This window comes from Bradysia coprophila, chromosome IV (genome assembly GCF_014529535.1).
Source record: "Bradysia coprophila strain Holo2 chromosome IV, BU_Bcop_v1, whole genome shotgun sequence".
NCBI lineage: Eukaryota > Metazoa > Arthropoda > Insecta > Diptera > Sciaridae > Bradysia > Bradysia coprophila.
Window position 1 is genome coordinate 1,144,588 of NC_050738.1, and position 26,906 is coordinate 1,171,493.

The 26,906-nt window shown below is 36.5% G+C and overlaps 3 protein-coding genes across 4 annotated transcripts; 2 read left to right on the forward strand and 1 right to left on the reverse strand.

Annotated features, from left to right (window-relative positions):
• Positions 1 to 231: 231 nt before the first annotated feature.
• LOC119066613 (baeyer-Villiger monooxygenase-like) lies at positions 232 to 2,282 on the reverse strand. Of its 2 annotated transcripts, none has more exons than XM_037169173.1 (2): positions 542 to 2,282; positions 232 to 509 (listed from the first exon to the last, which is right to left on the reverse strand). In XM_037169173.1, exon 1 carries the CDS (start codon positions 2,184 to 2,186, stop codon positions 573 to 575), a length of 1,614 nt encoding a protein of 537 aa, XP_037025068.1. In that variant the 5' UTR covers positions 2,187 to 2,282; the 3' UTR covers positions 232 to 509; positions 542 to 572. The 2 variants fall into 2 exon arrangements, with proteins under 2 accessions (XP_037025068.1, XP_037025069.1); XM_037169174.1 differs by having other exon boundaries at positions 232 to 505; positions 538 to 2,282.
• Positions 2,283 to 5,671: 3,389 nt separating this feature from the next.
• Positions 5,672 to 7,967, forward strand: LOC119066614 (UPF0314 protein bll0647-like). The gene is made up of 3 exons (XM_037169175.1): positions 5,672 to 5,738; positions 6,396 to 6,482; positions 6,545 to 7,967. Exons 1-3 carry the CDS (start codon positions 5,736 to 5,738, stop codon positions 7,181 to 7,183), a joined length of 729 nt encoding a protein of 242 aa, XP_037025070.1. The 5' UTR covers positions 5,672 to 5,735; the 3' UTR covers positions 7,184 to 7,967.
• A 4,273-nt stretch (positions 7,968 to 12,240) lies between these two features.
• Positions 12,241 to 14,548, forward strand: LOC119066615 (cytosolic beta-glucosidase-like). The gene is made up of 10 exons (XM_037169176.1): positions 12,241 to 12,433; positions 12,506 to 12,530; positions 12,590 to 12,669; positions 12,736 to 12,789; positions 12,856 to 12,994; positions 13,060 to 13,244; positions 13,323 to 13,535; positions 13,595 to 14,115; positions 14,236 to 14,250; positions 14,317 to 14,548. The coding sequence occupies exons 1-10, from the start codon at positions 12,293 to 12,295 to the stop codon at positions 14,504 to 14,506; spliced, it is 1,563 nt and encodes a 520-aa protein (XP_037025071.1). The 5' UTR covers positions 12,241 to 12,292; the 3' UTR covers positions 14,507 to 14,548.
• Positions 14,549 to 26,906: the final 12,358 nt, after the last annotated feature.

The following is a 26,906-nucleotide window of genomic DNA, read 5'->3' on the forward strand; positions in this document are numbered from 1 at the left end:
GTTTGGGTTTTTTTTAGCAAGGCAATCCCTTGGCTAGGGAATATGTTTTGGATGTTATTACGATTGCTTATTTGTTTCACAATTGGTAACATGCATTCGCAACCGAAACTAAAACTTTAAAACGAATAAAACAGCTTACAATGTGTACGAGTCTGAATCTGAACCATTATGAACATCCAACTCAACACAAGAGACATAAAGTTTTAAAATGAATGAAAAGCTCTGCACGGTTGTATTACCCATCTGAATTTTTTATTTTAACTAATCTATCCGCAAGACACGCTATTTTTACTACAAATGTAATGCCTTGCCATGCGAATATTCTTTTTAATAAGCAATTTGTGGAAACTGAAAGAAATTTAATTACGCGTTCCAGCGAATATGCTTTGAAGTTATTACATTCAAAGCTTTCTACAGTTGGAGACACGATGCGGATTCACTTGATGCGACCATGATAAACTGTGGTTTAGGATTAATTTACATTCTATTGTAGCGGTTGTTTTCGTCAAGCGAGCACTTGCTTTTTCATCATTGCCCTCAACCTCAACACTCATTTTAACCTAACTCAATTTCTACGAAAGTACAAATCCGCTGTAGCCATCCTTAGCTGAATCCTCCAATATTGAAACATACCGTGGAATGCCTCCCAGAAAAATGAGCGTCTCTTTTGTTTTACCTGGAATATTGGCGCCTTGATACCATGACTCGGCCTCCGGAAGTAGAGACATGTTCCACACTTCTGTAACCATTTTCTTCCAATTTCGTTCTGCCTCTTGGGTAGCAACGACTTTGCTCATTTTATTCGTGCGCATGTATACCAACAGCCTGATAATCCAGTCGCCTTGAATTTCTGCTAGACTAGGCCCGTTGGCGAAAGAGGTTGGTGCTTGTGGACCATATAAGAAAAACATGTTCGGAAAATCGGCCGTTGTCATACCTACATTCGTGCACACCCCTTTCCTCCATTTGTCTTTGAGTGATTTGCGTTCGTCATTTTTTATGTCAATATTGAGAATTGCTCCGGTGAGAGCGTCAAATCCGGTTGCAAATATTATGACGTCTACTTTGACTTCTCCTTCTGAAACGGTTTCAATGCCATCCGCAGTCATTCCAATGATAGGGGACTTACGTACGTCAATAATGTCAACGTTGTTTTGGTTGAACACCTCGTAATAGTTTTGTTCCAGTGAATTTCGTTTGGCACCGAATGGATGGGGTGCGATTAATGGCGCTAAAATATCCTTTTTTATTGGATCATTGATACGCGCTCTCGTCACCTCACACCAGAATTCATAGGCTGCACTGTTGACTTCCCGATTCAATAGAAGATCTCGGTAATTTGCGCAAATAAAATGGAAACCACCGCGTCTGAATAAATCTTCAAATACGATACGACGTTCCTCCGGCGTAGCATTAGCACCGTCAAGCTGTATGCTTTCCATATCTAATCCAGAGTAAGTAGTGCGTGAATATGTTAAGATTTCCTGCCTCTGTTTATCAGAAGGAAACGTCCAATTTGTCTGATCTTCAATAATTGACTGCTGCATTGGTAACGCAATATTGGGAGTTCGTTGATAAACAGTGAGATGATTAACTTTAGGGGCAATTTCCTGAATGACTTGAATACCGCTGGCACCTGTTCCGATTACAGCTACACGTTTCCCTTCAAGGTTCAAGTCTTTCGGCCACAAACTTGTGTGACACGTAACACCCTTGAACTGGTCCAAACCGGGAAATGACGGAGTGTATCTGAAATCCGCAGCACCAGTGCATAGAAGCAAGGTACTAGCCCAGGTGACTCTACCATCAATATTCGTTTTCACAAGCCATTGGTTGCGCTTGCCACAAAATTCGGCAGAAGTTACCGTTGTGTTGAAATAAATGTCTTTGCTCAGATTCAGTTTACAGTCCACATGCTTGAAATATCTCTCAAGTTCTGCTTGCCCCGGAAATCTTTCCGACCAATCGAATCCCTTCCATATGTCGTCTTGTGAATATTGGTAAAATGTGTGATCGCTGTCTACTCGAACGCCTGGATAACGATTCCAGTACCACGTTCCACCTATGTCAGAACCTCTCTCATATACTTTTGCAGCAAAGCCTAGCTTACGAAGTTTCTGTAGTAAGTGCAGACCACTGAATCCAGCACCGACGATTAGAGTGTCAATTGAGTTTGAAGCTGCCATACTAAAGAAACCGAAAATTTAAATTGTGATTGTGGCTTCCACAGACAAAGACTGAATTAACAAAGATAGACCAAGTTTGTGATTTTCTTTGCTCTATTGATTTTTATTAAAAGCGCAACGTAGCACTGCTGTTGAATTGTTCGAACTAAACAAAGAATGCTGCAATCAGGTGTGTTAAAAAATATCAATTCGAAAAGATAAGAAAAATCGTTGATTATTAGCCAGAGCTCACCGCTTATTTTTGTCACGGCTGGCGGAAGCATGTGACAGAGCAAGTGTGGAGTATTTGATCTTAGTCGTCTGAGGTCACTGATTGAGTACTAAAATGTGTCAAATTTGTTTTGTGACTGTTTCGCCTGATATTTTTTTACAGACGGGAAGCGTATCTTTAGGACAGGCATCAAATGGGAAATTATACTCGACGAATTATGTGTTCACCTACAAGAGGGAGGTATCAGAACAACAACGAACCAAATCAATCAAAATATGTCTCAGGCACAGCACTGCTACTAGCATGAACACTGAATTGACAAGTGTCAAATTTGGAGGCTTTAGTGATACGAGCTACCGCTTAGGATTGTTTGTATTGTATGTGTCATACAACGAAAACACGTCATATCTGTACTTTCTATGTTCGTGCTATGTTCGTGCTATGTTCGTGCTATGTTCGTAGCAGTGCTGTGTCTCAGGTCTTCTTTTTCGTTGTCGTCTACACTGCCTTGCACCTTCTTCTTCTGATTGTCATCATCTTGTTTTTGTTCTTATTATTTCTTTCTTGTATCTTCATTCTTTTTCTACTTCCTCTTCTTTTATTTTTCTTGTCCTTTTCCTTTATTTTGTCCATTAAACTTTACTGAAGTTATAGCCGCATATAACTTTTAACTGTTTCTTATTCAATCATTTCTTGTACATCTCCATAACTCCTCTTAAAACCTGATACATGTCGCAATGGAGAATGGACTTATAAAAGACGCACCGGGGTTTAGAGGGTCTACGGATTATCTGTGTAAGAAATGAAATTTTGTCCATCGACCAACCGTTCACTCGCGGCTGGGCAAGATAAATTTTCTTTCATATGTGCCTGTGTAATACAGTTATCCCCTTCCCAATTATGAGTAGTCTACCTCTATGCTTGAAACTTTGAAAATCACCAGTTACTTGAAGTTGTACTATAATCGCTATTTTATCTGTCGTCCCTTTTTCAATCCTGTTGTAAACTTTTTTTTGTTCGCAATTTATAATTAATTCCATTTATTCAATTCTGGGCCCATAACCTGTTAGAAGTATCGATTTTATCTCGAGGAATAAAATTAGTTCTACAAAATTACGTTTTCATTCAATGTCTTACCCAAAACTTCTATTTTTCAATGTCATATTTCCGATCTGGGCCCAACACGTGTTAGAAATTCCAATTGTATCCCGTGGAAAGAAGCAATTGCGTCTTTATATCTCAGTTAGACAGACAAGAAACAAGCCTAGAAGTGCTCACGACTTCATTGTAATTTCATTCCGATTTTCTTAGACTGATACTAGGTGATATTCAGCAATCATTAACATTTCCCGCCACTCGTTCAACTAATCCAACGAGATGTGGGAACATTAAAAGCAATCTAATCGACGAGTAAAACGATTAGATAAGTAACCCAAAACATTTGCACAAAAAATATCTTCCTCAATTTAACAACTTTTCGTTTTAACTTTGATAACGGAAACCTCTCGACAGAATCTCATATATTTGTGTTGTGAACGAAATAAGCTTAATAAATGCGACCATTGAACCAATCGTAAAAACAGCGACCATCTCCACGAAAGGGTAAATCCAAAAATTATCATGTCACTCAGATGAACACCTTCTCTCTCGAAAAAGAAAAAAAATCCTTTCAAGCCCTTCAGTTTATTTCACTCCAGTGATATATTATGATTGATATACTGAATTGTACGAACATGCCTCAACACAAATGTGGTCTCGCAAGATGTGTACGCTCGCTATATCCATAGTACATTTAGTGGATGAAGAAGGAAGCAAAGGTAGTTTATACGTAGTCGTAGAGATGTGTTATAATTTATTAAATCTAACCGCAAGAGGAAAAAGAAATTCAACACTTTCCAGCATAAAGAAAAATAAATTGAAATGAATTCATCTTTTGACACTTTTTTTGGTGTGTGTTGTGTTATATAGACACGAAGGACGGCAACTGTATACACAAATGGAGCAAAGAATTTTATTTATTTTTTCGTCTTAGAATGATAGACATGGAACGGAATGCTCCAAAGATTTTCTTTTGTTTTCTGGTCCAAAGCGAAGTTTCAAGTGTAGTTTTGATTGTTCTTTGTAAAAGCAAATTAGTTTTCGTGTAATTTGAGATTTCTGTATTATGGTTCCTCAAGTCAAGTGAAAGTTTTGTGCATTTTGGCTATTTTCATGAAATTTTCAGTGAATCTTGCTGGAAGTAATGTAATTTGTCTGCACCAACTTTTCCTTGTCAGCAAAAAACGAATTGAAAGAAGAAAATCTCAAACTAGCACTCAAACAAACTTATTGAAGTGCCTGCTTGGGTGGGTGGATGATAGCCATTTCAACACTAAAAACGCCACATTGATATGGCAAGAATTTGTAACTACTTGGAGTTTATGGTCTTATCAAATAACATACAGCCATGCATGTATGCATGTGGTTAAAGGTCCACCAGAATAAATAGAGCACACGGAAAGCATCCGAACGAAGTTACAAACCAATCGAAAAACAGTGGGACGTTTGACCACTGTTTCGATCTGAGAGAAAATTAAATGCGACTTTCGACGTTTTCCATTAATATGCATTTAAAATACCATTTCTCATCAGGCCATGGCGACAGTGGTACTTGATGCAATGCTCTAGGAAGACTATATCAATTTTCAATTAACGAACAAGTCTAGCGAATCATTATCGAAATGAAATTCCAATTCGATCCAATTCGAAAATGATTCAAAAACGATTCAATCGACTCAGAATAATTGTAGCCCTTAGAAGAAAAACCTAGAATCATTACTTCGGTAGCTACCTAGTGTTAACAGTGTTCTTTTACTGTGTCTGGCAACACATTCGGCGACAATAATTCTCGAGAGTTAATTTCTTCAGAACTACGATTAAACGATTGATTGAACTGCGAAGTTTCATGCATTGAGAAATGTTCAAATAAAAACCGCGCAATTTTAGCGGTCAGTCTTTCCTAAACAAAAGTTAATTTAGCACCAAGTTTTTTTTAGGTACAATTCATTCAAGTCATAAAGTAAGACGACGAGAGAGAATGTTTATTACACACATACAAGAGCCATATATATACGGTTTATACGTTTTTACGTTTATAGTCGGTTCGTTGAACACTGTAAACAAGTATAAATATAAACATTTCGATTTATACGAGAGAGCGTAAAAGACGCTTATCGAACTCATTCATAGTGCTTCTTAAATGTATTACTCTGTCTGATTTGTTGTTCAATTAATTATTTCGACCAAGAAAAACACAGACCATCTCATACCAAAGAAGCTACCACAGTGTTACCAGCAGAATGGTAAGTAAACAAACAAAAATATTTGAATGGATTCTGGGTTTCAGACAGTGTTGTTTTTGTCTAAATTTTAATTGGCTTTCAACTGATTCATAAAAGCTAAAACAAAAACTGTTCATTGACTAATCGTTCAAGAATGAATTTTCGATTGAATTGTGTTTGTGCTACATTGATGATGCTATATTGTTTGTTATTGTGTATGAAATGTAGAACATTAGACTCAGACTTTGTGTTATAAATTTCCATCAAAATTTGGTGCACATTTCGTATCATTCAAAGCTCAATAGTGTTTTTGTTTGAGAAGCGTATTACAGAAATTAAAAACGATGAAAACATATATTTCCAGACAGGTTTTGTTTCTTATTCACACAGCTGGTAGCTGGTCTTATAAGCAGATGGCTTACCGCTTAACAGAATTAAGTTCTATTTTTGTAAAATCCTTCTGACCAGTTTTCAATGTTAAACTCGTCGCATGAGAATTTTATGCGAAATTTATTCTGAATGATAAATGTTTGAATTATGTCACTGGTCCAGTGTGAAGGTCTAACTTCAAATTCCACGATTATATCTGTCTTAGTTTGAAATGTTATCAAGTTTAAGTTATGTTATGCTAGTCTGATCGAACCATATTTTAATCAACGAAATTTCTTTGTATTCGAGATGAAAATCTCCCTTTTCAGATTTCATGCCATTCTAATTTCCTGCATTCTATTCGGGAATGTGGGAGGACAAGGAGAGGCTGCTCAGGTATTATAAAAATTTAAAAAAATTAATCGACAAGATCTGACAAATTAATTTTCCTTATTCAGGATTCAGTCCCTGACGACTTTCTCCAAAATCACATACCCATTTACGTTGCAATCGTAATTGGTATGTTTGTGCTGCAATCGGTCGTTCTATTTCTAATGGGTCAACCGTTTGTACCGACAACCGGTCTCGTCTGCTGGTATGGTGACGTTAATGGCCCTGGAAATTCACAACACCTAACGGACTGGTACAGTTTCACGCATATTTTGCACGGATTCATTTTCTATTTCGTTGCTTACGGTGTACGGATTCTACTTCCCGTTTTCACTGTCAATTACGGATATTTGGTCGCTTTGAGTACGGCCGTTACTTGGGAAATAGTCGAGAATACTCCTTGCGTAATCAATAGATACAGACAGACGGCAGTGGCTGCAGGATACAATGGTGATTCGGTGATTAATTCCATATGCGATTCCATTTGTTGTACGTTGGGATATTGGATAAGTTACGTTACACCATGGTGGGTCATTTTAACGCTGGCCATCGTCGAAGAAATTCTATTGGCCATCATTATCAGGGACAATTTAATGATTAATATCATCCAAATAATCTTCTCAATCAAAAGTATTTCGGAATGGCAGGCACGAGGCAACAAGACTCAAGTTGTGAGTACGAGCGACACTGATAAGGATGTGAGATAAGCTGGATACGTGTGTAGTAGGAGAAATTTTCGTGTGTAGTAGGATACGTGTGTAGTAGGAGGCAGTTGCTTTTAAGACTCGGAACAGGTCAAGTCAGGTCAAGAAAAAAATTACCTGCGGGTTTCAGGTCAGGTTCAGGTAATTTTTAAACTTGACCTGACCTGATATGAAAATGACCTGATATGACCTGACGTGACCTGAGTTTGATAAAGTTATTTTCGTGAATCCCAATCTTTTTAACCTGACTAATTGACACCAGGAATGATGATTGCTGGTTGCAAAAATTGAACAAACAACCGTTGACAGCAAAGCTGTTGAACCATAGACTTCCTTCAAAAGTCATCAAAAGCGTTCTTATTCAACAAACAGAACTGAAATCATGGGCGCGCGTTAGCATAGCGCCCGTGACGCAAGTCCTATTACTAGAAAAAATTTGTCGTTCTATCTTCCCTTGCCCTGAATGTCATAGTAGAAACACTTTCTTATTTTTGAATAGAATAGAAAGGGTGATACGCTAGAATTTCAATCATATTTCTAGCATTCCAATTCTCTGTCATTTCGTTTACGTTGACGTATTTCCATTTCCATCTATCTCTTTACACATTTTCCACAGGTCACAATACCAAGTCTGTACATCCAAATACTGTAGACAACATGCATGTGATTGTAGTAAGTCTCATGGAAAGATACTTTTCATTATTTACCTGTGATTTTTAGAATCATTCATAGGGGCTATAGAGGATCTATGCAATTCTCAGTTTTCGTCGCGAAACAAAATCAAAAGTAATTAAGGTAAAAGCAAAATAAAATGATCGAATCTGGTTTTTGACATTGAATTTCAGACTCGATCATTTTATTTTGCTTTTATTTTAAAATCGATTTGTCGTTGTTAAGTCATTCCCTTAGACATCGATAAAGACATCGTTGCGTCCACCTGATCTAAAAAATCACTATTTCGCTTCCGACAAATGACCGTGCATTTTACGTGAAAACAGGGCACTCTGGTCCTCGCCAGGGTCGAAAGTTTTGTGATCATATGCAAACTTTCACTCAGTAAATCTTTTAAACATAAACACAAAAATCAAATCGAAGAGACGGAGAAGATCACCTAAACACTTCACTAACACTTATAAGTGGTATGGCCATTGTTTCAATCCTCAGTGTTAAGACCTTCACTTTCGATATACATTTTTCAATCAGATTTCGAGATAATGTGATAAATTTATTGTTAATTAAAGAAACTAATAGTTTTCTTCAGATCAGGTCAGGTTTCAGTTTCAGTTTAAGGTCAGGTCAGGTCATTTTATTTCAGGCCAAATCAGGTTTCAGGTAATTTCAGATCAGGTTGCCAGGTTGACCTGACCTGTTTCGAGCCTTAGTTGCTTCAACCACACCCATCCACACAAATTATGCTGCCATATCGAGCCATTTTTTATCGAAAGCCAAAACCAGTGCATAGCAGTGAATAGAAATTTTAAATAAAATCGTGATAAATGTTGGCGCCAAATTTAAAAAAAAAATTGTTTTACATGACTGTCATACAACAATTCAAGACTTGTGGCTTGAGTTAAATACATTTTTTTTAGAAGTTTATTATTTATTTTCAAAAAAGTTAAATAAATGTTTTACCAAAATGAGTCAAAAGTGTATTAGAAGACTATAGGGATCTTCAGCAAGTTTCATTCACTGAAACTCGTCAGAGCTGTCATAACTTCTTGAATGGTTCTAAAAATTGAAAATGACCTTGGTATTAGTCGGAGAAGCCCCATTTACATCACTTGTTGTCGAGCATATCAAACATTGTTTCTTTCGTGGTAGACAGAGCTTAAAAATTACTCCAGAGACTTTCGGCAATTATGCTGCATTTACCATTGTAGTCCTATTATCAAAATAGGCTTAACAATGGTAAACGCACCATAATAGAGTGTTCCAGTTCGAACAGTTTTCCAAGATGGATGCCGCGGGTACATAGCTGTCAATACTAGAAGAAAAAATGTCACGTTGTCCGTTTTGGTTTTTGACAGCTCCGTACCCGCGGCATCCATTTTTGAAAGCTGTTCGAAATTCGAACTGGAACACTCTATTGTCGATCTCATCAACACCAAATTTAAACTACTTGTGTTTCGTCCTAAGTATTCGAAACCACACATGAAGGTAGATAAGCCACCAAACTACAAGAGAGTCGATAACACCGTCCGATAGAGCGCATATGAGGAATATTTCTCGAGAATGGGGACTATTTTTGGGAAAACATTTTCTCATATTTTCATAAATTTTTCTAGATTTTCAAATATTTTCCTTAATTTTCCAGAAAAAATATTTGGAAAAATTCAGGAAAATTCTGGAAAATGTTAGAAATTATGGAAAAATGTAAGAAAATATGGTAAGTTGCTTTCCCAAAAATAGTTCATTATTGTCATGGTACAGGCCCTTGTGTTATAAAAAAAACTTCGTTCACCAAAAATGTACTAAAAAAGTCGATTTTCAAAAAAGAAAATTTGTTCCACAACTTTCCATTCCCAATCATATGATAATCCTTCCCATTAACTTTGAACTTAAAAAATCGTAAAATGTGTATCCTACATATCCAGCCATCTCAAAGTTTAGCGTCTCTTTGTTGATACTTTTGTTTAAATAAACAAAACTCAATTTCCTACTTCTAATAATGTTTGAGTTTGTGTTCTCTGTTATCAGAGTGGTCTTAGAAGTTGTGTTCATGACAGTTCTCTGCACACATAGCTTCACATAAAGATAAAACCATCGATTGTCGGCTATACAACATTTGATATGTAAGTTTAACCAAATAATTTTCTTTATCGATGTTTATAGTCAGTTCAGACATTAACAATAAATTATCTATAGAAACGACAACCGATACCTACGTATATTCACACACCATATAGACGGGGATAGATATAGAAACATCTGAAAATTTAACAAGAATTTATGCGAGGAACACACACACTCTATTGCTTGTACATTACTTATATTGGGAATACTATGAATCAATGACTGCCAATTATAATTTGTTGTCTGTTTGGTTTTGGCTCAAAGTTACTGGGTTAGATGCTATATAACGTTTTTGGTGGGGGTGAAAAAGTCAAACGTAGTTCGATGTTCCGTTGCTTTACGTTGAGACGTTTATCGCTTTATATGGGGGCTGTTCGATATGTGATTTTAAGACTTCCGAAAATGATGTAGAATGTGTTTTGTTACACAATGTTTGGATGAGTATTAGCAAACACTTTATCAATGCATACGTGTGGATAAACGAAATTCTCCTAAAGATACATCGTAATCTTGTCAATTTCCATTGTTAACCGTAATTTGTAGAAATCGGCTTATGGATAACAACGTAATTGCACGTAAAACGTGACACAACGCAACAACAATGTGTTTGTTCTGCTTTTATGATACGATATGCACCATTAATCAAATCTATTTCTACTCAATTTCGGAATGATCGAAAATATTTTCCTTGGAAATTTTCGGTACTGGCCTTTATAGTAAAGGGAATGTTAAGACTAGTGAAGTAAAAGATTTTTTTCAAAAATATCAATCAAAAGGGGTAACAGATTTGTCAATTTAAAAATCTTCATAACAGGGGAACAACCGAAAAACCTCGGAAAAAACCACCGTCAAGGTCAAGTTCACAATTTTGTGATACTTTGCCTTTGCATAACACCGTGAACGATAAGAGGATATCTAGAAAATACGTGACCGAACAATACGTTATTATCAACTACTTTAACAACTGTACGGTCGTACGCACTAAGTGTAGTAAGTGTTTTGCGTGCTTCTTTATCAAAAGCTGTGCAATTATAGTTGAGCAATTATAGTTGATTACCATTCGAAATATTTTTTTTCCTTGATTATGCATTCGCAATTCGAAATGTTATTTTTGTGAACTGTGGGATGTTATTATTCCTCACGCATCAATGCATTTAATAATCGAACTGCATTTTTATAAAATTCAATAGAGATAATTGCCTGACAAAATAAACTGAAAAATAGTTGTCTCCGAATGATAACTTGAGCTGGGAATGAATATCAGTGCCTTGAACGCTACAGCTCAAAAAAATATATTTAGAAATGACTTTAAAGCGACGTAGGATTTTTGATTTAGTGAAAAACAGTTGCCTTTCGAATTTGATCAAGAGGTAGTGGCTCTAGTTTGGGTTTTAAAATTGAAATAAGTTTTTAATCGGGTCATTAAATCATTATGTAAAAATGAATTAATTATATGTTCCGTGAACCGTTTATGAACGGCTTTGTCTTCTGTTATCGAGCGACAAAATTTAGCGATGAGTTCTCGCAAGGCAGTGCATTCGTTGTTGATGAAATTTTTTCTTATATTGGAAAAAATGTTTGCCACAACTATTGAAGTAATAGATTTTGTATCAAACTCTATGTGACAATTTTAACAAAAGACGTACCAGATCTATATAGGTTGTATCGTGATATGTGTGTTGTTTAGAAAAGGTTTACTTTGAACATTAAATAAGAAAAGAGAAGAGATTTGAATCGTGAGCGGGTTTTAACGTTGGAAAAAGAAGTGATATAAACATAGACTGACTTCTACATTTAGCCGAGGAATATTGAAATTTTACATTTATCCCATGGGCCCATGACATTTTTAACTGAAAATCATTTTATTCATCCGGTCAACGCACTTCAAGCAAATATGTTTCGAGTGACAGAGTACTATTTTGTATGAAAAATGTTTTCAAATATTTTTACTGTGCCAAAATTTGTTTAATACACTGTCCAGTTTCAGTACTCTATTTAGATTACAACTCATGCTTGAAGAGCGTGTTAATGCAGTACATATGTTACCAATGACGTGATATTCCCTGATGAATTTTCATCACACTCTCCCACTCATTAGAGCAGAATCGCAATCGCTAAGACTCCTAACTATGATTTACAACCATAATTATTGGTCATTTATTGGTTGAACAAGTCTAATTATTGAAATTATCATTTTGATAAAGTGTCGAATCTGCGAGATTAACAGTCTTAATCATACGGGGAAAAATTTTATTAATTTTTATCAAAATAATTTTTTCCATCCATTCGAAGCATTGCTGACCTGGACACCTGCTGAGAATGAATCTTTTTCCAATTTTAATAGTTTTGTCTTTAAGTGTCACTGTTCCATTTACGAATGGACAGGAGAATAGTGATGAATTCTTGTATGATGTCTTTCCCTCTGACTTTAAATGGGGATTCGCCACAGCCAGTTATCAGGTATAATGCAATGAAATTGACCGAATTTTCGAGTTTTTGTTTTTTTTAAATTTCCTCTTTTCTTAATTCAAGATTGAAGGGGCATGGAATGAAGATGGTAAGCTTGCAAATGTTTTAGTTATGGGTCTGTAATGAATTTTTGGTCTCAAATTATAGGCAAAGGTCTAAATATTTGGGATGAATACAGTCATCGCATTCCCACTCCAATTGACGACGGAAGTAATGGTGATATTGCGGTTTGAGCTTTGACTTAAAATGCGAAAGTATGAGGGATTTATCAAATATTTTACGATTGTTTTCAGTGTGATAGTTACCATAAGATTGACGAAGATGTGGCAATGTTAAAGAACATGGGAGTACGTAACTGACTTCCCGAATTGCGGTAATTGTTGTCGCTGATGTCTAACTGTTGTTATTTCCAGGCAGACGTTTATCGATTCAGTTTGTCGTGGGCTAGGATATTCCCGGAAGGAACTGGACAGGTGAACGCTAGAGGTGTTCAATTTTACAATACGTTCATTGATCGTCTAATCGAAAATGGAATTGAGCCGATGATTACGCGTAAGCTCACAATCTATTACCGTTATCGTGTTCGAAGTGCGATTTTATGTAATGTCATCGTTTAGTGTATCATTGGGACCTGCCGTTAACATTGCAGTATGATTCAGCTGAAGGATGGCCTGACGATCGAATTATCCCCGCCTTTGTTGAATTCGCTGATTTCTGTTTCAACGAATTCGGTGATCGAGTCACAAAATGGATTACATTTAACGAACCATGGGTCGTATGCCATCAGGGCTATGGAATTGGTGTAAGATATTAAATCACTGGATGACTACACGAAGACAATCATTTGATCAATTCTATGTTTCCAATGTCATTTGTTTAGTCCAAAGCACCTGGAATTAGAAATGCAACCCAAAGTTACCGATGCGCCCACAATATAATCCGGTCTCATGCGAAAACCTATCGCCTCTATGAGTCCAAATATAAAAAGCAACAGAATGGCTTGGTTGGTATAACATTGGACTGCAGTTGGCAAGAGCCAAAAACCAATAGTGCACTTGATATTGCCGCTGCCGAGAGGGCATTGGTATTCAAGGTATTTTAATGAACTATGAACTCATGCAGCGATTACAACTGATCGTTTTATTCTCTCAGCATGGTTGGTATGCTGGTCCCTTAACTTGGGGAAAATATCCAGATGTAATGAGAGAATATGTGGATGCAGCTAGTGCTCGAGAAGGATTGTCCTATTCACGTCTTCCACAATTTACCGACGAAGAAGTCGCCGAAATGATCAACACGATGGACTTCATTGGACTGAACCACTACACCACCGAGTACATTGAACATCAGGTGCGTTCCGGATTTGGATGGGAAGAAGATCAGTACACGGCAAAATCGTTTAACGACACCTGGCCAGAGACTTCCGCTACGTGGCTTCGAGTTGTACCGTGGGGATTCAGAAAGATGTTGCATTGGATTGCAAGTACGTACGGTAATCCGGAGATATACGTTACGGAGAATGGATACGCCGATTTTGATACGTCTGGGGTGAACGATCCGGGACGAGTTGACTACTATCGGAACTACATAAATGAGATGTTAAAGGCAATTAAGATTGATCGAGCTCGAGTAACAGTCTACACAGCTTGGAGTTTAATGGACAACTATGAGTGGTAAGTGCTTGTGATTTCTACTTACGACTGCAAGATGTCTCAGATAATTTCTGTTCACAAATTTCATCGATTCAATGCAACACACACTCAAAATGGTTTCTTTCTACGTGTGATTAACAGGGCTAGAGGATATACGTAAGTGATTCACCGGCAGCACTGACATAGGACTGAACATCGGATTAAATTTTCGTTTTATTTCAGACAAAGATTTGGAACTCACTATGTCGACTTTAAAGATCCTGAACGGCCTAGAACTCCGAAAGACTCTGCGCTACTACTGAAGCAAATTTTTGCAGATAACGGCTTTAGGAGTGCCGGACAAACAATCGTTTTAAATTCGACTCTGTTTTCAGTCATCGTGTCACTGGTGCTTTATATGTTTTCTTTGTAAATTTAAAATCCGTGTGAAATAAAATTTTTAAGATTTTTAACAGGAAATATTATAATTTGCCATCATTATATCGCCTTGGTAAGTAAATGTAGTATTACATGTCCCTCTAGCGCACTCGGATTTTGAAGTCTGGCTACGGCCCTGCTTCTCCAGCAATCGGAAGTAATGCTGTCATACCACAGCTTCATGGCACCACATATGGCCGTGACGCAAGTCCTGACACACAAAGACAAATTTTTCCAGAGCACTAAGGAACTTGTCCCCCTTCACCCCTAGGACTCCTAAACTATTCTATTTGTAATCCGTACGAGTTCATCGAGTTATCGCATGTCAAAATCGGGTAAGATTTGGTCGGGATACTGAATTTCAAATGTTACCTTCCGTTCTTACTTTGTTACGTGGAAACGTTTGAACTACTCAGTGGAATCGCCTAAGAATTTTCAGGGTATATCAATGACGATGTTCTAAGAAATCAATTTGAAGGAATTTTCGTAAAATTCAATACTTTCGGAGGTAAGAACATTTTAAGCTATTGAGCTCTGAGAACCATTTCTCCAAACATATGGCAGATAGGAAGTTCCTTTCAAATAGAGTTTTGGATTCTAGTCGAATGGTGTTTCAAAGTTTTTACCTAAAGTCGCTCATTTAGAAGCTGGCTGCATAGCCCTATGTTTAAATGAAAATGCGATTGAATAGATGAAAACTTACAAATTAATTGATATCGCCCAAGAACAACTTACAGTGGAAGTGTGACGAAAGTTCTTCGATCCACTTACAAAAGACGTGATTAGCGGGGTAAGTGTAACCAGCTTCGTCACGCAAAGTATAAAGCGACAAAAAAGGCAGATAGCACAACAGAGTAAAGTTAACCAGGCAGGAGCGCTGATTTGACTAGGGACCTGAATAATCTAGTAGCCCTGTATTTTTTGCGAACAAAATTTGTCAATTTATGTCAGTGTTCATTTTAGTTCATTTTCATCCAGTGTATTAGGTCCCTTATTTGACGTTTCGAAAATGAACCGCTCCTGCCTGGTTTATTTTACTCTGCCGTGCAGATAGTGAAGAAAGAATAAACAACTGACAGTTTGAGTCACATTCCATCTAGCGTGTCGAAGCTGTAAGCGTCACTTCACCGATATCAGTGTAAGAGGATTTGCGTCACCCTTACACCGTAAGTGGTTTTTGGGCTATCTGTAACTAATTTTCGCTTGAATAAAAATCAAACCACTTAAAGTCCATGCGAAAGGAAACCATAGGTGAAAATCTTCAATTCTTTTGTTTTGATTCGAAATGCAACGAACGAAACGTATACCAAAGCAACGGAAATTAAAATGCAGACGCGCAAAAAAACAGAAAAGATTTTAACTGTTGAATTTCTCGTCATTTTCACTTCCTTATTAAGATAATGTGTTAGGTAAACGAGTCTCTCTATTTTGTCGTTATACGAATTTGAATACTGGGATATAGTTGTTTTATTTAAAAATTCACTGAATTTACTTTAATATGAGATTAGTCTGTATAGATCGATTAAAAGAGAGGACTCGCTCAGTTTCGCTGTAAATTTTATTTTTGTCGTTGTACGACATTGTTTAAATTTCTATTTAAAACAATGGAAAAGAATGAGACACTTTCATTTTTTGAGGTACATCGGCCGACACGCATACGAAGATAGCTCTGCTTTTATCAGTCTGTACAACTACTCTCTGGTGTGAACTTGATAGAGAGAGATAGATAGAAAGAGAGAGAGAGAGCAAGTGATTATTTATTTAACATCATCATCATTGAATGTATGCAATATTGCAATACATTGTATGGAGTGCAGTCTTCGTTTAGATAATTCAATTCGAGAGAACATTCTTATCAGTGCAACTAAAAAAAAAATTCAGCACAATAGTCAATCGGGCTGCGACATTTTCTGAAAATTACTTGATATACGTTACTTGTCATCTAGGAGAAGGTGAAGAAACTTTGATAAATAGCGGGACAGGCTTCTGATGTATAAACAAGAAAGTCGTCGCTTAGCCTCATCACTGATCGGTACCATTGTATAAACATGTGGTGGCAACTGTTTTCTCATTTTAGAGAGAGAGATTTGTAAGGTCATAGGTCATCTAACATTTTTGTAAAGCTACGTTCACATTAAGATATTGCAATTAAGGAAAATGTGGCTTCAATAGAATTGAAAATTGTTTCCAGAACGTTGTTCTGACGTACGTACTCAAATAATTACCCCAACATAGTACTTTCGATCACAATTTTATTCAAACAATGCTGTGCCTTTTGGCTTCTAACATCCGGCTTCTCTATTATTCTAAATAATCTGGAGGTGTGCCTGTAATTGTCATTGCCCACCCACTCAACGGCTGCAGCGTTACCTCGTCAATTTTCACTGAATAACCCATATGTCCAGTAATTATTGCACCAGTGTAGTTTTGCTGTTCCGGCCTGGCAAATTCGTCATAAATTTGGATAGGAACATGAACTACTCCGGGAGTAATTTTGTCAGTGCGTATGCGGAACCATCCACTGGAATTGGTATTTTTCGCATCTCCGTTCCAATTACCCGACTTGTCAAAAGCACTAAACGCTGTTATCCACCCGTTGAGGTAAGTCTCGTCCATCATTCCGCAAATGAGATCAATAGTTTCGTAATCAACACGAATGGCTTGTCTCCAAAATGCATCATCTTTCTGCAAACCCTCTTTAACTCTTACAAATTCATCTAAAATTTGACCCAGCATCGTTGACCACGCATCCATCACATCTTTTCCATTCAATTCGAAGTCTTTGAGTTTTTCCACCCGATGACGAATATCTTTCCAATCGTCCAAATCGCCTAAAATAGTGACCTCGGGTATTCCACACGAAATTAGTAATAAGCCATAATCGAAATAGTGTTGAACCGTTGCCATCAAAGCTGCACCAGCAGTCAGTCTGTCATTTTCCGTTGTGGTGGTAAAATTTGGCGTAATCCAACTGGAAATCGATGGATCGATATTCTTGTCAATCAAAGCGACGATTTCGTGAATGAACACATTGATTGGTATCCTGTCGATTGGTTCGAAAAATTTCACCTCCAGTTTTTTCTTTCCGTCGAAATTGACAAAGGAATGACGCAGTGCCTCAGCATTAGCATCTACATAAAGCGAAAATTGAATGAGAATCGCCGTCCACACATCATCCGGCCGTATTATCAAATTATGATGCTTCTGATAGCTGTAGAAAACGGTGTTAACAAATCCGGGCGATGGTATCCACGAAATGGAATCGGGATACTGCAATGCAAAACTGGTTCCTTGTAAGAAGACGGAGCCGGTAATTTTCTCGAAGAGGGTTGTTAATTCTGCCAAGTGTTTCGTTGGATCAGGTTCTTCATCAGCACCAACTTCAAATTTTTCCGCAGTAATGTTATCGTACCATTTAATGGTCAAGGCATTTTCGTTATCACTAGCTGTCGCTTGAATAATTAAAACCAAACAACTTAACACTAATGCAAAGCAAACACTAATATTTTTCACTGTCGACTGTTTGGTCATTTTAACTTCTTCGTGTTAATGTGTTAGCTCCAAGCTTGATATAGAAGAACTGATTCAACTTCTATACACACCGACAGCATATATTAAATACTAAACGAGTTTCTCGATCTTGTTGTTATATTACGAATGCTGGGTATTTTCGTTATACGTCATAATTTGCTGAATATTTGTTTGATGTTGAGAGATGCTTAGTCGGTATACGATTTTTGTGGCATAATGTTCAGAGAAGACTTCTTAATTAACAATGTCACCATCATTGAACCCTGTCGTGTCACAGAGATTATTCAATTCGTGAGAAAAGTCTTGTCACATCACACAGATAAATGGTGTAACAGAAAAATAAAATTGTCAAAACAGTGTTGATCGTGATGCGACATTTTTTCTTTCTTGTTTTTGTTTTCTTTATGCGTCGGGGAATTTTCGATGGATGTTTGTGTGAAAGCAACATGTCACGTCACATTCTAGAATTTCTTCGAAACAGAAATTCCAGCAAAAATCACATTGAAAAACCGACTGATAGTAATGGAAAGCTGAAATTCTAATTAAATTCTAATTTGGAAGGTCGAATGTTCCAACAGTTTATGAAAATTCAAAATTTGGACTCGACGATGTAGATCAAAATGCGCCGTGGGCTTGTCACAATTTGATAACTTCTGATTAGGCAACATAAATTTTCCCTCACTGATGTGATGGAACAGAAAAAATTCGACAATTTAGATTCAATCTATTTAAAAAAAAATGTCGTTAGGTAGTTTGCATCTAGTCAAATTAATTTACAGATTGGGAAACGCATTACAACCAGAAGTTGCTTCGAGTGACAGCTGCCAAATATAGAGTACTATTTTGTATGAAAATTTCTTCCACATTTTTTTACAGTGCCAAAAATTTGTTTGATACACTGTCCGGTTTCAGTACTCTATTTAGAGTACCACTCATGGCTGAAATACGTCGAATTATGTTATCTTTAAGACGACTATCTACACAATGCTAAATTGTAGCCTAAATTTGTACGAAAAATGATATATTTTCGATGAAAACTCCGTGTCCCAGTCATTTCTGGAAAAAGTGAGGCCATGGTTTTGTGTCAAGTAGTGTTGGCTTTCAGCAACGCACTGCTCCTAGCACTGCTAGGCTTTTGTGATGAGAGCTACGCTACCGCTTAATATTGATTTGTATTGTGTGTTTTAACTCAAACAACGAAAACAAGTCATCTATCTTTACGAAAGAAACGCAGTGCCTACTGTGACTTCATCAGCCTCCAAATATTTCTTATGTTCGTTCATGCTAGGAGCAGTACTTTCAGTAACAATGATAAATGTTTGTGGTGATGTAGCGTTCGTTTTGTCATAGTAGGTTACACCACCGCAAACAATTATTATTTTAACTCAATGCTTAAAAGGCCCGTCAATGACAGGACAGTTTCCCGAAAATGTATGGAAAATTTTAGCACAAAAATTCACCGAAAAGATTCAAAGAAACTTACGTCTTATGCTTTCCATTGTGTTCGTGCACCGTCTCTTTAGGTCGTCAAGGCATATTTGAACACTAAAACACTTTTTACTCGATGCAAAAACAAAGTTTTTTTTTTGTTTTGTCGCGACAAAAACACAGAAAATATTTCGACACAACTGTGACACTCCGCTACTATAAGTACTAGAATCAATGTTTGCTGTGTTCACTTCGGCGGTAAAATATTTTCATTCAAAAAAGTGTCCGACACTTCAACGATGGTAGACATTTATTAAAATTGTAACCTCTCCCACTTGTTTAGTAAGCTAACAAGACTTCGCTGAGTCTAATTATGCCATCTCTTTGAACAAAAATATCGGCTGAGGTCGAATAATTCTCCGCTGAGCTTTAACAAACCTCCGCTGAGGTCGAATAATTCTCCGCTGAGCTTTGACAAACCTCTAATGAGCTCTGATAATTCTCCCCTAGGCTTCAGTAAGAGTCCGTCAGACCTTAGCACGTTGTAGTAAGGCAATGAAGCTAAGCGAACACTCAATAAGCAACAGCGGATACCTAATAATTGTTGCTATGATTTAATAAGACTCCACTTAGCTTTGGCAGATCTCCGCTGAGTGTCCGATTAACTCCATTAAGCCTTCCTGCAACTTGCTTAGGCCCAACGGACACTTCCTGAAGCCTAGCGGAGAATTATTAGAGCTCAGCGGAGGTTTGTTAAAGCTCAGCGGAGAATTATTAGAACTCAGCGGAGAATTATTAGAACTCAGCCGATATTTTTATTCAAAGAGGTGGCATAATTAGACTTTGCATAGTCTTCTTAGCTTACTAAAGAGGAACGAACATTTATTTACGCTCAGTGCAGTCTTACGAGAGGCTAAATTTTTAATAAATGCTCTACCATCGTTGAAAGAATGTCCGCTGAGCTCTCGTAAAGCTTTAAAAAATGGTCGATGAGCATTAATGTATACGCTACCCTTTGTCAACCGTTTGATGATTGTTTTTAAACGTCCGACACTTTTTTGAATGAAAATATTTTACCGCCGAAGTGAACACAGCAAACATTAATTCTAGTACTTATAGTAGCGGAGTGTCACAGTTGTGTCGAAATATTTTCTGTGTTTTTGTCGCGACAAAACAAAAAAAAACTTTTTGTTTTTGCATCGAGTAAAAAGTGTTTTAGTGTTCAAATATGCCTTGGCGACCATAAGAGACTATGCCCGAATACAATGGAAAGCATAAGAGGTGAGTTTCTTTGAATTTTTTCGGTGAATTTTTGTGATAAAATTTTCCATACATTTTCGGGAAACTGTCCTGTCATTTCCCAATGACGGGCCTTAACGCTTAAATGGGTCCTTTTCAACTCTGTAGATGGTTCTATCTTCTTTTTCCTACATTAGCCAACTTCAAAGAGCCTTTTACAACTTCTTCCAGTTCTCCTTTAATTTTATCGTTTAGCCTGGGTCCTAAGCTTTCGATTGGTACCGTATTTGCAATATTTTTGATCGAAAAAGTCCATCTGCAGTTTCTGTTCAACATATAATGTTTGTTTTCAAACAACAGTAGAAACAGTTGATACTTTACGACAAATGTACATGAGAAGTTATGAGCAGACTGAGTATTCAACCAAATTTGAAACTTCTTTAGTTTGATGACTTTTTCACACGTTGGTCGTCTACAGATGGGCTATTTCGCTAGAAAAAGTATCAAATTCCAGAAGCTGCAGAGCCGTTGAAAGTTCGCGAATGTAGAAAAAGAAAAAAAGAAAAAGTTGAATACACGAAAATCATCGTCGGACATATCCCCGCACCTAATATGTAACTCGATTTGAATGAAAGTTTTTTCAAGCTCACCGTACGGGCCATATATTAATTCGATATTTCCTGACCATACTCAATCTGTTCATGTTTTCAAACGACGAAAACTATCCGATCTCTCAAAGTTTCGCATTGCATTTGATGCAAAGTCTGTTGTCTGTTCAATTAAGTTAAAGTTCAGTTGCTTCATTCCGAGCTTCATCGGTGTTAATATGTTGGACAAGGAAAGGACAAGCAAGGTCTTCATCGCTTATTTTTGTCATGTTCGGTACGACGAAGGTTCGATATATCACAACAAACCTTTGGTACAAACCACTTCAACTTAGTTTTCACTTCCTGAAAATGCCAGAAACTTTTTCTTTTTAATTTTATGACCTTATTGGGCACACTCGGGTTAACTTAAAATTTTATTCACTCCAAAGGACGTTTATCCTACATCTTAAGAACATGGCAAAACGTGCATTGAAACCATTGAAACGTTCCGTTATCGCGAAAAATGGAAAAAGAAATAAAGTGTCTGACAATTTGTTCGAATATATAGGTATGACGAGATCAAGCGGATAAAGTTCTAAGAAAGCTCAATAAAATCTATTCGAAACATACACCATACAAATATGTACGTACACAGCAGCAGTGTGCTTGTACAATTCAATTTTAATTATAATTATCCATCTCTTTGTTTGTCGCTTTTGTTTCCTTTTTGTTGTAGTGAATATATATAACTCCCATACATATACACACTTGACTGGTGGTGTGTATATTATAAATATTTTCGTCCCATATTTTCGCAGTATATTTACTAATTAAATAATAAATAAATGTTCTACATGACTAGAGAGATATCGTTCACATGTTAACAACAACAACAACACCAAAAAAAAGAAGAGAAAAGTTAGTTAAACACAACTGCCCGAAAACAATCCAATTACAAAAATAAAATTTAATTACATTTTTACATCTTTTGCGACTCTTCGTCGGACATTAAAATGTACTGTTGGTGTGTTCCACTCTTTTTTTTGCATCCTTTTTCGGGTAGGACTCACTGTGTGTTTCGAGCGATGGAGATAAAATAGATAGTAGCGATTTTCCATGCAAACACCAGTTGGGGACATTAAATCCGGGTATTCGTTTTTATTTCACCATAACTTGTTATCAATACTTTTTACGACGTTTTGTTTTTATACACAATGTTCTCCCGGCCGGATCTCCGGATACATGACTTTGCTGCCATGTACCCGAGAGAAAAAAAAAACATTTTTTTTTCTCCTATCCGAACCGATTCAGTTATGTGGTGAGCCCTATAAAGTCTTGTATATAAATAATATTATGGGTTGCGTATTATACATCCGTTTATGTTTCGATGGAATACAATTTTTATATGGCGCTCTAGTCTACATATTTATACATATTACATGAGACTATACCATGTGCTAGCATTATTCTATGCTCTAGCCATAATATTACTTTGTCGATACACCATCAAAACCTTTCCATTTCCAAAAGTAGTATTCTCGACATACACCACCAATGTTACACAGATATTTATATCGATTATGATTTCCTTCAGAAACACAAATTTTTTTATGGTCCGACAAAACTGAATAATATTTTTGTACTATACATTAGGGTGGGTCGTATTTTCATTTTGTTTTAATTTTAAAAGGCTTGGTCCGCAGTACTTAGAAACAAGGAATCGGAAACTCCAAAAAAATAATCAAAAATTGATTTTTCCACTGCCTTCTCGCTTGCCCTTAGCCTGATTTTTGATTTTCGATGTCGTAGCGTGAGGTTGCTTGCACTCATTGCTGACTGATATCTCAGGCATTTGGGATCAGAAGGCTTTACTACTGACTGTAGTTAATAGCTTATGAGCCCAGCTATAAAATACCATGAGAACGTTGTTGATCTACGTCTTCACTCGGGCAGAGTAACTATGCCATTGTTTCCGACTAAGACTTTTCGACCAAAAATGTCAATTTTATTTTGCAACAAAAATCGACTAATTTTTGTTACCGAGTTAGAAATACTACCAGGAGCGTTGTTCTCGAAGCCCAAATGGTCGAAACGTCTGAATCGGGAACACTGACAGAGTTACTCTGCCCGAGTGAAGACATAGATCAATAAGGTTCTTATGGTATTTTATAGCTGAGCTCCTAAGCTATTAACTACAATTAGTAGTAATGCCTTCAGATCCCAAATGCCTGAGATATCAGTTCAACGTCACGCTACGACCTCGTAAATCAAAAATCAGCCTAGAGACAATGGAAAAATCAATTTTTGATTTTTTTTTTGAATATTCGGATTCCTCGTTTAATTCTAGGTGCTTCCTTTTAAAATAAAAACAAAATGAAAAAATACGACTCACCCTACTATACATGGCAAAACATCGACATTAAACCGTATAATGTCACCAAAATTATTGACAACGCTTGATTTTCCTGTTTTTGTTCCATTCTGCAACACACACAGAAAAACATATAATTTCTAGAACCAAAAAACCTTTTTCCCTTGATTGAGATTAACATGAAATTTTCTCCAGATTTTATGCGGATGAAGAAAAAAAAACCGGATAATTTGGTATCGGTCTTGTGGCATTGGTGGGTACATTTGTGCTCTGTGAAGAAAATCGTCCATACTAATTGAAGAACCTGATACGAAATAATTCCACTGCAGATTATCCACTGCCAGTATGCGGTTTGGCTCTAATCATTCAATTAAATTAAATATTTCCTTTACAAATGTGGTCATCGAATCGGTCACTCTTTCCAACAACCCGTTTCCGTTACAGCACTGTAAACTTTCTATACAGTCTATGGCCTTGCTTCCGTTACGCTCACGTCTTCGCTTTATCTGACAGAGTCAATTATGTTTCATTCGTTCCACGTTTAGTTTCATCTAATTTTTTTTCTGTTTTTCTTGCGTTTTATTAATGCTTAGTAAATTGATTGGATTTTTGAGATGGATGGTGATGCGCGTCGTAAATTTGTTGTGACTTATTCCGATTTATCATTTTCCGTGAAGGATTATTATGTAAATCCACATTTTAATAAATGTGTATGGCAATCGGAATGAACCACACTTGATGATAGACGAAAACAGACCAGAAAAAATTGAATAAGAAAAAGGTCAGGGAAAAACAATAAAGTTTGTGTCGACTATTTATGAAAAGATTTTTTCTCGTAACTCAGATATTTTTTGATAAATTGTACGGAAAAATATCACGTTTTAGCTTGCTCTAAAGGCTGAAGAAAATATTAGTCACGTGACAATTCACCTGAATTCAATTTCCGATAATGACAGTGCTCTGAATACTCATTTACATAACTCCACTTCGGCTCGTATCAATGGTTTTCGACGTATGTAACATTCATTTTTTAGTTTGTTTCAACCAGGGACTATTATTGGAAAAAGGTTTCTTCAAAATTATCTCTTACACACAATTTTAGCTTGGAAACTTTTATTCCCTTTACTTACATACCACAGTTTCTCAATCCACATAAAAGACTTCGTACATGTTACGCACATTCATACTGATACTGCTGTGTCGCGCGTATAAGTGTATGTGTAATCGAGCTATGTTTCAATGTCATTTCATATGAATTGTATTTTTAACGTTGAAAACAGAAAAAAAAATTCTAAGCTAATTCATCGGATGTGTTTTCACACATTTTTTCCTTTTTTTTTCTTGAAGCTAGGGGAAAAATCAGAAAATCTAGGTAAGTTTGAGAAAATATCGAGAAAAGTTTTCCCAAAAATAGTTCCTGCTTTAAAAGACATTTCACACCCATAAAGGTAGACTACGTCATGGAGGTAGACTACCTAGAAGAATTATGACTCGAAATTCATTGAAAAATTGTACGACACACACCACTACAGTCAAAGGCAGTCAATTTTCAGCATAAATTTGCTTCAGCTGTTTTTCAGCTGATCCATACATACAATCAAAACTGGTTTTCCTTGTTCATACGGTTGAAGCTGCTACACGCACGCGCATGATAGTGGTAAAACCGTATAAAGACGTATAAACGGTTGTGATTGTTTGTATGGATCAGCTGAAAAACAGCTGAAGCTAATTTATGCTGAAAATTGACTGCCTTTGACTGTAATACGAAAACGTCAACTTCAGTATTCTTTTGACATTTTGAGTCCCTTTACTTTTGACATTAAGAGATCCTCTTTTACTGTCTGTACACACACACATTTAAATATATGATTTTTCATTTAAATTTGTCAGGTTGTTCTATTGAGAGGGCCCTTGTTCACATCAGTTCTCTTACAGCGATAAACTCTCTAAATGACCGTCTTTTTCTAAATCTCTTATATCTCCAACTTCTCTCATTTTTCCATTACGAATAAATAGAGAAATGAGAGAAGTAAGAAATTTAGAGAGTTTATAACTGTACATTTGAGAAAACTTAATATAAAAATGTACCCAAAACTTTTGTCGACCATTTTCCAATCTATTTTCTATTCTGTATAATCACTACATGCACTTGATTCGATAACTTTATTTGGCTCAGTTAAACTTCGTACCTCGCTTCGTACACACTTGTTCCGATCATTTTCTGATGGGGTCACAAAATTGTTTGTTCGAATAGAAACCTAACTGAAAGCTTTTCATGACCAATAACGAGTTCAGCTCTGACCATCGGCCTTACGTGACCTATATTAAACCCCTCCTCGAAATATGCAGATACTCTCTGAGGAAAGTTAGGTGCTTATCTTAATTGATATCTTGGCTAAATGTGGGCTAGAATTATGCACATCATATGTCATACGAGTCATTCAATGTATACATCACACACTGCAACTACTCAAGCTTGAGTAAACTTTAGGACATTACAAATCCGATAGAATTATTCCACGCGGAGCCATTCTATGCTCAAGGGAAATATTAGAGTCGATTTCAGTCAGAATGGTGGTATGAATAGTAACTGATTTTAAAAAAAATGTCATTGTGTAGTCTTTTATATTGATCAAGGGCAAGCACATCACCAGCATATTAATTCCTTCAATAGATCGATACGAAGACTTTTATTTCATTAGTTTCCTGACATACAAGACCAGGATCAGAGCTTATCACTTATATTTTGTATATCATTGTCATTCGTTGGTCGTTGCATGTTAATACAGTCATGACCGTAAAACTATCGTCCCCAGATTTAACTAAAGGAAAGCCAAAATGAACCAAATTATACATCAGGTGTATATTGTATATATATGTAACATGTACCAGGTATATACCAGGTATATTATACAATTTCAACACACACATGATACGTATACAAGTCGTACGATACCATAAATTGTAATTCAACTTGTGTAATTCACGTTTCACACTGGTCTAGGCCTAGATATTTATATTGTCATTGGTCATGGCCACACAACATGAGGAGAAAACAAAATTGAAGAATATAAACCCTGCCAATTGCATTAGAATTTATGAATGCCATAATCTCTGTTGGTTACATAAAGCCCAACTATTCAACGCAACTCATCCATAATCCGATATTCCATTTTGATATTTCCGCAGCAAAAGAAAAACATAATTCCGCATTTAATTCAATTTAGTTTGAAATAAGT

Excerpts from the sequence above, each read along its gene's own strand:
- LOC119066613 (XM_037169173.1), bottom strand. The coding sequence starts at position 2,186 with ATGGCAGCTTCAAACTCAATTGACACTCTAATCGTCGGTGCTGGATTC.
- LOC119066614 (XM_037169175.1), top strand. Across the intron at positions 6,483-6,544 it reads GACAAGGAGAGGCTGCTCAG|GATTCAGTCCCTGACGACTT; the intron begins GTATTATAAAAA and ends TTCCTTATTCAG.
- LOC119066615 (XM_037169176.1), top strand. The coding sequence starts at position 12,293 with ATGAATCTTTTTCCAATTTTAATAGTTTTGTCTTTAAGTGTCACTGTT. Across the intron at positions 12,434-12,505 it reads TCGCCACAGCCAGTTATCAG|ATTGAAGGGGCATGGAATGA; the intron begins GTATAATGCAAT and ends TCTTAATTCAAG. Across the intron at positions 12,670-12,735 it reads GAAGTAATGGTGATATTGCG|TGTGATAGTTACCATAAGAT; the intron begins GTTTGAGCTTTG and ends GATTGTTTTCAG.